Here is a 9,901-nt window from a genome sequence, read left to right on the forward strand (position 1 = left end):
AAACGCTTCAGCCAGAGCTCGGCGCTGGGCTTGCACCGACGCCTGCACACCGGCGAGCGCCCGCACGTCTGCGCCGACTGCGGCAAAGCCTTCGCCGTCGCCTCGCACCTGACCGCTCACCGCCGCATCCACACCGGGGAGAAGCCGTTTCCCTGCCCACGGTGTGGCAAGCGCTTCCGGCAGCGCTCCGGCCTCGTCACGCACCAGCGGGGACACAAGTAGGCTCCGGGACGTCGGAACGGCTGCTCGGTGTCACCGGAGCTGCCCCCCCCCCCGGGGATGCCAGGACCTCCGAAATGTGGATATTGTGAATCCCCGTAGCTCTGCCCATCCCGTGGACCTCGGGGAAGCACCACCAGCAGTTGTCACACACACCTGGGGACGGCAGTAGCCTTGAGAACATCGGAACAGGCTCCGGATGTCACCCAAGCTGCCTCCAGAAACCCCAGTGTCTCCAGAATATGGACATCAGGAATCTCTTTATCTCTGCCCATCGCCACGGGGGCAGCAGGGAACCACACCTGCACTGGTCACACGCACAGGGACACACAAAGCCATTGGGGACACCAGAAGGGGATCCACGTGTCGCCAAATCTGCCTCCAGAAACTCTGCCTGTCGCCGCGGGGACATCAGGGAGCTGCCACCAGCACGCTGCTCACATACCCATGCAGACATATGGACCTGGAGACACCCCACATCCAGCTCTGGACACCTCAATTCAGGTCCACACCCCCCTGGAGCTGTCTCCAGACATCCCAGTTTCGCCCTGTACCCCCCTACAGCCTCTGGGACCCCGTCCCCTTATCTCTGCCCCTTGCGGGGGTGACATCACATCCTGGGTAGGGAGGCAGCAGCGCCAGGCCCCTAAATGGGGCGAAAACTTAAAGGAAGGGGGAAAATTGCCCTTATCCCACCCCGCCACACACACACACTCCCTTAAAGAATATATAAGGGACGGGTGTCTCCTGCAGAGCTCTGCCCCGGTGGGAGCCACGTGGGGGTAAGGGGAGACAACAGCGGGGACTGCTGTGCGGCGGCAGCGCGGAAAGAGTTAACACCATCGAGTCTCGGTCCGCCGAGCGGCGCGGAGCGGCCCTTGGTGGGACACGAGTGCTTCCGGGAGTGCGGGTCGAGGGCGGCGGAGGCTGCGTGACCGTCGAGGTGAGGAGGAGGGGGGAGCGGCGGGGGGAGGGATGCGGGACCCGCGTGGTTCCCCACGTTCCTAGGACCCTGCGGGTACAGGGAGCCCCGATGTCCTTCCTCCATGGCCCCGACCCCCCTCCCAGTGTCACCGTGCGGTCCCTCTCGCCACGTTTGGTGTCCTCTCACGGACCCACCGCCCCCCCAGCTCTGTGCCCCCCCCAGAATCCCATCCGTACCCGCTTCCTCCCCCACACTCGGCAGAGGGTGTCCCCCTGTGCTGAGACCACGTCTTCCCGTAGGCCATGGAGCAGCCGGATGAGCCACTCAGAGTGTGGGATGGGGATGGGGACACAGAGCCCGGTGACCACCAAGGTGAGTGCTGGGACGTCATGGACCGGTGGGGGCATGGAGGGCTGAGCATCCTGTGCCAGGTCTGTGGTGGTTACAGCCAGGAGAGGGCTGAGGACACGTAGGGATGGAGAGCTGCTCTGTTCCTGTGACTGATCCCAGCTCTGTCTGTCATAGGGGGGGAGGTGTGGCAGCTCTGCAGTCCAACCCCAAACCCAAACTAGCTGCATTTGGAGTGGGTTCCTCACAGCCTCATCCTGGCGAGGTCTCCTCGAGTGGAGGCCCACCACCTGCCAGGCTCTCTCTTTGGCTCTGTCCCACTTGAGGGAGTTTTGAGGGTCTTAGGGGGTCCCAGGTCGAACCCCATACAATGTGGGTCCAACACCGACCATCGCAGTCCATCTGGGTCACGTTCCTGCTGGTTGTGTCTGTATGAGAGCTGGGTGTCTCCAAGGACAAAGACCCACCACATCCCTAGGCCTGTCCTTGATGGCACAGAGGGACCTCCCTGTTCCACCTGCAACCCAGTTCCATCATCAACCAGCGCAGTTCTGCATGGTCCGTGTTCCTCACAGCTCCTCCCAGTAAAGCTTGAGGACCTCCAAAGATGTAGATGCACCACATCCTCGGGTCCTTTCCACCACAGCAGCAGGGAGTGGGAACTTTGCAGAGTTTCTGCTCCAAACCCAAATCAGGTCCAGCCCCAGTCCACACATCCCATTTAGGCCGTGCCCCTCGTGGCCATCTCCAGATGAGAGACCATTCTGAAAGGGCACCGCATGGCTTGGCTGGTTGTTGGGTTGATCAGAAGGCTAATTAGGGAGTTCGAGGAGGGTAATTAAGGATCCCCATGGTGACATCCATCTCTGTCCCACCACAGGCACCGTGGAGACCCCTGAGGTGGACACCCCTGACAGCCTGATGACATCTCCACTGCCACCACCATCCCCGGAGCTGGACTGGCCCTGGGGGCTGCCCCCCACATCCCCTCCAAGCGCTCGGAAGCCCTACAAGTGCACGGAGTGCGGCAAGGCTTTTGGGCAGAGCTCGCACCTGATGCGGCACCTGGGCACCCACACGGGCGAGAAGCCCTACAAGTGCGGTGCCTGCACCAAGAGCTTCACCCAGAACTCCAACCTGCTCCAGCACCAGCGCACCCACACTGGTGAGAAACCCTACGAGTGCAGCGCCTGCGGCAAACGCTTCGGCTGGAGCTCCAACCTCAGCCAGCACCGCCGCCTCCACAGCGGCCAGAAGCCCTTCCAGTGCACCCAGTGCGACAAACGCTTCAGCGAGAGCTCCCGCCTGGTGGAGCACCAGCGCACCCACACTGGTGAGAAGCCCTACCTCTGCCCCGACTGCCCCAAAACCTTCAGCCGCAGTTCCCACCTTGTCCGTCACCGCCGCCTCCACGCTGCTGAGCAGGGACCCAGCCCGGCCCTGGCCGTGCGGCAGGGGCTCTGAGGGGCTCGCCAGGCTGATGGGAGGAGGCAACGATTTTTCTGTGGCACGTGGTTTGCCCTCTTGGTGCCCATCATCAACAGAGAGATTGGTGGAAGATCCATGATGTGACCTACGGTTGCTGCAGCCCTTCTCTGGTGGCCCCTGCGGGCAGGGTTTGGCCCTGTGGGCGTTTGTCATCAACACAAAGATTTCAGGAAGATCTGTGATGTGGCCACGGGGTCTTAGAGCTCCTCCGTGGTGGCTACAGGGATGTGGTCAGGACCTGCTGGGCACTGCATCAACACAAAGACTTAGGGAGGACCTGTGATGTGGCCAGCGGCTCCTGTGGCTTTTCTGTGGTGGCCTTGTGGACATGGTGTGATTCCATCAACACCTGTTGTTGTGGGGAACCCATGTGGGCAAAAAGCCACAAGGCTGTGGACAGGACTGGCCACAAAGTCTCCCGTGATGTGGTCAGTGGCTACGCAGCCCTTCTGTGGTGGCCATGGGATGTGGACAGGCCCTTTTGGTGGGCATCCTCAACACAAAGACTTGAGAAGGGCCAATGGAAACATGAGTTGGCTCCGCTGGTGCCCCCATTGGCTCTTGCAGAAGCCACGTGGGCCACTGGAGGTGGCACTGAGGCTAAGCATGGACACAGAGCCTTGGGGAGGACCTGTGATGTGGCCCATGGCTACTGCAGCCCTCTTGTGGTGGCCGTGTGCCCGTGATCCAGCTCCACTGACACCCATCATCTGCTGGGTGAGAGCCTCACGGGCAAGCAGTGGGGTAGGAGGGGATTTTTAAGGAAAAAAGTTGCATTAATGGCACTAAATGAGTCCTTAAAACCTGCGTGTTGATTTTCACCACCCGCCAGCGCCCCAGAGCACATTTAACCACCCCCACGGCCATAGTTCAGAGGGAAGGAAACCCCATTATTGAGAAACACATCCTGGGTGGGAGGGGACAGGTGGGATGGACCTCATCTCTCTCCATCTGTCCATCCAGGGCATCCAATCCATGACAGGAGTCAAAGTCCTCCAGGTTTCACCCCATGGTGCTCAAAGAGCCAGTTTGGGGGTGACAGCAACCCTGGGGGGGCACCCTTATGCCACGTGAGAGTGACTGACACCCACGCCCTTGGTGTCTGGTGGAGGTGGCCCCGGTGGCGGCCCTGGCGGTGGCACGGGGTGGGTTGCAGCTGCGTGCCGCTCGAGGAGGGTGCGGTGGGAGAAGCCCTTGGTGCAGAAGCGGCACTGGAAGCGCTCGGCGCGGTGGGTGCGCATGTGGACGTTGAGGGAGCTCTTCTGGGTGAAGCGTTTGCAGCAGACGCTGCACTGGAAGGCGCGGACGCCCGTGTGGGTCACCATGTGCTTCAGCAGGTAGTCACGGAGTGAGAAGGAGCGCCAGCAGATGGAACACTGGTGGGGCTTCTCGCCTGCAGAGAGACAGACAGGTCAATGTGGAGCACCATGGACCAGTTGTGGGTCAATGTGAAGCACCACGGATCAGTTCCAGGCCAACACGGAGCAGCACGGGTCAACATGGAGCTGCGTAGGTTGACAGCAGGTCATTGTGGGCCAACACAGGTCAACGTGAGTCTTATGTGGGCCAACACTGGTCAAAAGAGAGCAATGCTGTCAATATGGGTCTGCAGAAGTGGCAGGTCTCACAGATCAGCATAGGTCAACACACATCAACGTGCATCAACACAGGTCTTTGTAGGTCAACACAAAACAAATCCGCACATGTCAACGTAGACCAGCATGGGTCAACATAGAGTGACATGAGTCAACAAGGGTCAACGTGGTCAAAAAATCAAGCCTGGAGCAATATGGGACAACCCAGAGACACGAGGGTCAACATAGATCAGTGGGTTGCAGTAACACAGCTCAGCATGGGCCAACATGTTTCAGCATGGCTTAGCACAGGTCGACATGGGTCAAGAGCAACTGAGTAATGTGGGTCAACACAGATCTCCCCACATGGATCAGTGTGGAGCAACATGGGTCAACACAGAGTGACACACGTCAACGCGCCAACACAGACGAATATGGATCAACGTGGGCCAACAGGGATCAACGGATCAGTAGTGACATGGGCAAACACAGGCTGATGCAGATCTCGTCAGCTCATCAGCACGGAGTGACACGGGTCAACACAGAGGGACATGGGCACGTGTCCCAAACCTCCTCACTCTGAATGTCCCTGCTGCCTCCGTGTCCCCTCCTCCAGTGTCACCATCCCATTGTCACCATCCCCGTTCCCTCATCATAGCAACCCCACTGCCCCGAGTCTTTGTCCCGCCAGCATCCTCACCCATCCATGTCTTCATCTCCACGTGTCCCCCTGCCCCCACTGTCCCCCATCAGAAGGACCTACCCAGGACCTTCTCTCCCTACACCCCCCTGAGGAGCCACGTGGACCCTGCGTCTCCACCGCGCTCCTTACCGGAGTGGATGAACATGTGCTTGGTGTAGTTCTTGCGGGAGCTGAAGGTCTTCTGGCAGTGGCCACACTGGTAGGACGGCTCAGGGCGACGCGAGGGGCCGGCCCGCGGCACCTTGGGGACCAGGGGGACGCCACCACTCGTCCCCCCCTCCGCAAACCCCTCCTCGTAGAGGGGCGGCACCTGGGGGGCGAACCCCAGGCTGCTCCCCCCCAGCGCCATCTCCGTCCCAAAAGCCGGACCCCTCCCCGATGCCTCCAGGCTGCACTCAGGTCCCACCTTGCCCCCGTCGTCACCCGGCCAAGGCGGCAGGAAGGCGTCGGAGAAGACGTCGGGGGCACCAAAAAACGGCGGCTCTTCAGCAGGGAACGGCACCGGGGGTGCCGAGCCTTCCTCATTGGCTGCCCCCACCTCCTCCTCCTCCTCCTTGACCGGCAGCTGGAGCCGCAGCGGCTGCCTCTGCTTGCGGCTGTGACAGCTGGGCGGCCCGAAGTAGTCACCGTGCTCCGGCGGTGGCATCAGGAGCTCACGGAGCTTGTGGTGAGCGTCAGCGGGCGCCGGCGGCACGGGCGGCGGGCGGGCGGGCGGCAGCACCTTGGGGCTGCGGCTCTGCGAGATGATCTGGGTGCACTCGTCGATGACCGTCTTGATTTGTAGGATGGAGGCGGCGGTGAGGATCTGCAGAGCTTCGGACTGGGCCACCACCAGGCACCCGCTGTACATGAACTCCACCAGCTGCCGCACGGCCCCGCTGGGGACGACGGGTGGCACCTCGATGGCCGAGTGACCCAAGAGCAGCTTGTCGTGGAAGAAGGGGCTGCCGGCAGCCAGGACGCAGCGGTGGGCGCGCAGCGTGGCCTCGCGGATGCGCACGGTCACGTCGCAGAAGTGGCCGCCCAGGCGCTGCCCGTTGAGGGTCTCCAGCAGCGAGCGGCTGAAGTTCTGCAGGTGGATGTAGTGCACGGCCTCCGCCATGGCAGCGGGGACAGCGCGGGCCGGGGAGGCCGCTGGGGCCGTCGCTGAGGCCTGGAGGTACCTGGGGGAAGAGCGAGAGGGGCTGAGGACGCCTTGTGTGAGGTGTCAGCAGGGCTGGGGGGCACGGGGACGCCTTACGGGGGAGGCACGAGGGGTCGGGGACACCGTGTGGGGCCGACGCCAGGGTGTGGGGACACCGTGGAAGGACCCCAGTGGGGCACGGGGATCCCACATCGCCTCAGGGGATGTCACCGGGCCCTGCGGGCGCCTCGCGTGACGTCAGCGGGCGTTGGTGACGTCATTGGAGCCGGGGACACCCCAGGGGCCGGGGACGCCCGCAGAGGGCGGGGCCTCACTCACCTCGCGCCCGCGGCAGCCGCTGCCACCCCCCACGCCCCGAAGCGCCGCCGCCGCCGCTTCCGGCCGCCGCGCCTGCGCCACTTCCGGCCGAAGGGGGGGGCTGTGCGGAAGTGAGAGACGAGCATAGAGACGGGGGAGCGGGCGCGGTCCTCCCGCCGCCGCCTCCGCACCATAGAGACGGGCCGGGGGGAGTCCCAGAGAGAACCCACAGAGCCCCATAGGCGCCTTCGCAGGGACTCCAAAGACCTTACAGACCCCCATAAGGACCCTGTGGTGCCCCAGTCCCCTGTGGAGACCCATGAGGACCCCCGTAGGTCCCTATAGACCCCTGTGAGGACCCTGCAGAGCCCCCTGTAGATTCCCATTAGAGCTTGGATGGTGAGCATCTGGGTCCCCTATATGGCCTGGATCCCTCACTGGTCTCTGTAGATACTGGCTGCCATATACATTCCGATGAAGAGCCACACAGGTTTGAGTTCCCCTATGGAGCCCTACGGGGAGAACCTGGTCCTCCTATGAACCTGCGTTGGGGCCTTCCCCCTACCAGTATCCCCCTATAGGGCCTGGATCCCCTATGGACCTCCTTAGGGCACAGATGGTTGGGAGATCCCCATAGGGATCCCCACGGGTCCTGGACCCTCTGTGTAGACCTGTGTTGATCCATGCTGACTCATGTTGGTGCAGTGCTGATCTATTTTGACCCGTGTTTGTTGACCCATCATCCTGAGGCACGTTGATCTGTGTTTGATCTGTGTTGGCTCCTGTGTTGCAGTTGATCCCTGTTGATCGGCTTTCACCAATGTTGCTCTTTGTTAACCCATATTAATCTGTGTTAACCCATGTAGGTCCATGTTGACCTGTGTCAACCCACGTTGGTCCATGTTGTCTCCTGCAGTTGATCCCTGTTGTCCTGCTTTCACCTATGTTGCTCCTCATTGACCTATATTGATCTATGTTGACCCGTGTCACTCTGCTGCTCCATTTGGACCTGCACGGGCCTGTGTTGACTGATGTCAATCTGTGCCGACCCACGTCAACCCATGTTGGTCCCCGTTGACCCATGTTGATCTGTGCTGACCTGTGTTGAGCTGTGTCACCCCCATTTGACCCGCACTAAACAAATGACCAGGTGCACCAATGTCTGAATGCTTGGGTGCACCACGGAGATGCTTGGGTGCTCCATGAAGATGCTTGAGCAACCCATGGAGATGCCTTGTTGCTCCATGGAGATGCTTGGGTGCTCCGAGGAGGTGTTTGAGGAGCCCTTGGGTGATGCTTGGGTGCTCCAAGAGGTACTTGGGTACCCCAAAAACATGCTTGGTGGTCCAAGGAGATGGATATGTACCCAGGGAAATGCTCAGTTCCACAAAGAGATTCTTGGGTGCTCCAGGGAGGTTCTCAGGTGCCCTTGGAGATCCTTTTGTCCCTGTTCTACGCTTGGGTGCCCACTTCTATGCTTGGATGCCCCAGAAAGATGCTTTGGGTGCTCAGGGAGGTGCCCATGCCCCTGGGGCGAGGGCTGGACCTGATGCCACACGGGGCAGAACTGATGTCCCTGTCCACCTGTGTCCCCTGGGGGGTGGGCGGGCACTGGGTAGAGCCTGGGGGGGGGGGAGCCCAAGGGGAGGTGGGAGGTTCCTTGTGTCCTCCTATGCCCGCGGCGTGGGTGGCACCGGCAGTGCCACACTTGGCACCGCAGGGACGTAACAAAGTGAGGAGATACCGGGGTGGTATCTGTCAACCCCCTCCTCAACCCTAAGGACTCCTATGGGGTGGGGGGGGGTTGTGCTATTATTGTAGTGTCTCCCCAGCTTCTGTGTCGTTGAACCCCCACCAGTTTGGGTCGTGATGGATGAGGGACCCCTCAAGCTGGCACAGGTGAGTGGGGACTGGGGCAGGGGGCAGTGAAGGGATTTGGGGAACCCCCTCACCCCTTCCCAGGTGGCCCAGACATTGAGGGAGGGGGCTGGGGTCTGAGAGAGATCCAAATGTGGGTGGGCCTCCGTGACTGGAGAGAGAGGTGAACGTAAGGATTTGGGGGAGCTCCCACCCAGAGAACCCAGATGTCCATTGTGGGGGGATGTAGGGATATGGGGAGCCCCCACCCAGCAGAACTAAGGGTCCAGGAGGGGGACAGTTGTCTGGGAGGGTGAATCAAGGAATTTAGGTACCCCCTCAGCTATGGGACCCAGATTCTGGGGAGAATGCAAGGTCCGAGAGAGGGTGACTGATGCTGGGGGGATCACCCAGGTTTGGGATGGGAACCCTGATGTCCTGGGTGCGGGGTGCAGAGATTTCAGAGACCCCTCCACAATTCACCACAGGGGAGAGAAACAGGGATCTGGGGACCCGCAGCACCCATAGGGACCCTCCTTCCCCCTTTTCCCTTATCAGGGCCCCAGACACCCCCGTCCCCCCCCTCCCCTGGCCCCATTGGCCCCCAGCCAGCCCCAGGGCTGGAATTGGGACACGGGGCGGGGACAGGGCCACTGCTGACCCTGAGCCAACGCTCCTCTACTTCCAGCGTGGGAAAGTACCCAGGGTTTGGGGGTGGGGTGGGTTGGGGCAGGAAAGACGCCCCCAGAACCCCCCCAGGTGACCCCTTGTCCCTTCCCCCTCCAGGCCAAGCACCGGCGGGACCTGGAGGCGGAGCTTCGTGACCTCAGCAACCAGGTGGGCGGGGCCTGGAAGGAGGGGTGCCCCCCCCCCCCGGGCTGTCACTCACACCGTGTGCCCGCCCCCTGCAGGTGGCAGCGCTGGGGCGGAGCCTGGCGCACGAGAGGGGGCGGAGCTTGGCAGAGGGCGGGGCCTTGAGAGCCCTCGAGATCGCGGTGGGCGGAGCCAAAGCCCGAGTGGGCGGAGCCTTCCGGGCCCGGGATCGAGCATGGGAGCGGCTGAGGCAGCAGCAGGTGGGCGGGGTCAGCGCTGGGGGTGTGGCCAGGCCTGGGGCGGGGCCTGGCAGTGGGGTGGGGCTTTTGCGGAGGGGGCGTGGCCTCACGCAGCCCCCGCCTTCCCAGGAGGCGGGGCGCGTGTTGTGGGCGGAGCTAGAGGCAGCACGCGCGGCGCGGGAAAGGGCGGAGCTCCGGGCGCAGGAGGCGGAGTCACAGTGCCGGGACAAGGAGGCGGAGCTGGAGCGACTGCGGCAGGTGGGCGGGGCCACGGGGAGGGGGCGGGGCTACGGC

General features: G+C 62.3%; 3 protein-coding genes across 5 annotated transcripts in view; 2 read left to right on the top strand and 1 right to left on the bottom strand.

Moving 5' to 3' along the window:
• The window catches only part of LOC110391004 (zinc finger protein 239-like), a 6,314-nt gene extending 2,527 nt beyond the window's left edge, over nucleotides 1–3,787 (top strand). The window contains exons 1-4 of one of the 2 annotated variants that reach the window (XM_021382653.1): nucleotides 220–723; nucleotides 973–1,162; nucleotides 1,444–1,516; nucleotides 2,373–3,787. In XM_021382653.1, the coding sequence (XP_021238328.1) occupies nucleotides 419–723; nucleotides 973–1,162; nucleotides 1,444–1,516; nucleotides 2,373–2,956 (1,152 nt within the window). In that variant the 5' untranslated portion in view covers nucleotides 220–418 and the 3' untranslated portion in view covers nucleotides 2,957–3,787. The other variant, XM_021382654.1, reaches the window with a different exon arrangement.
• ZBTB45 (zinc finger and BTB domain containing 45) lies at nucleotides 3,771–6,388 on the bottom strand. Its single transcript, XM_021382649.1, has 2 exons — nucleotides 5,387–6,388; nucleotides 3,771–4,373 (listed from the first exon to the last, which is right to left on the bottom strand). The coding sequence occupies exons 1-2, from the start codon at nucleotides 6,357–6,359 to the stop codon at nucleotides 4,042–4,044; spliced, it is 1,305 nt and encodes a 434-aa protein (XP_021238324.1). The 5' UTR covers nucleotides 6,360–6,388; the 3' UTR covers nucleotides 3,771–4,041.
• The window catches only part of LOC110391011 (myosin-11-like), a 7,506-nt gene continuing 3,883 nt past the window's right edge, over nucleotides 6,279–9,901 (top strand). The window contains exons 1-5 of one of the 2 annotated variants that reach the window (XR_002433940.1): nucleotides 6,279–6,416; nucleotides 8,520–8,597; nucleotides 9,342–9,392; nucleotides 9,467–9,628; nucleotides 9,737–9,865. The gene's annotated coding sequence lies outside the window, so the exon portion shown is untranslated. Of the gene's footprint in view, nucleotides 6,417–6,713; nucleotides 8,598–9,341; nucleotides 9,393–9,466; nucleotides 9,629–9,736; nucleotides 9,866–9,901 lie in introns of those variants that run through there. The other variant, XR_002433939.1, reaches the window with a different exon arrangement.

The sequence above is a fragment of the Numida meleagris genome, unplaced genomic scaffold, assembly GCF_002078875.1.
Source record: "Numida meleagris isolate 19003 breed g44 Domestic line unplaced genomic scaffold, NumMel1.0 unplaced_Scaffold261, whole genome shotgun sequence".
NCBI classification, from domain to species: domain Eukaryota; kingdom Metazoa; phylum Chordata; class Aves; order Galliformes; family Numididae; genus Numida; species Numida meleagris.

Bases quoted from the DNA above. Each gene is read 5' to 3' on its own strand.
- ZBTB45 (XM_021382649.1), bottom strand. From the start codon at position 6,359: ATGGCGGAGGCCGTGCACTACATCCACCTGCAGAACTTCAGCCGCTCG. The intron at 4,374-5,386 runs GTAAGGAGCGCG...GTCTCTCTGCAG, and splicing joins GCACATGTTCATCCACTCCG to GCGAGAAGCCCCACCAGTGT.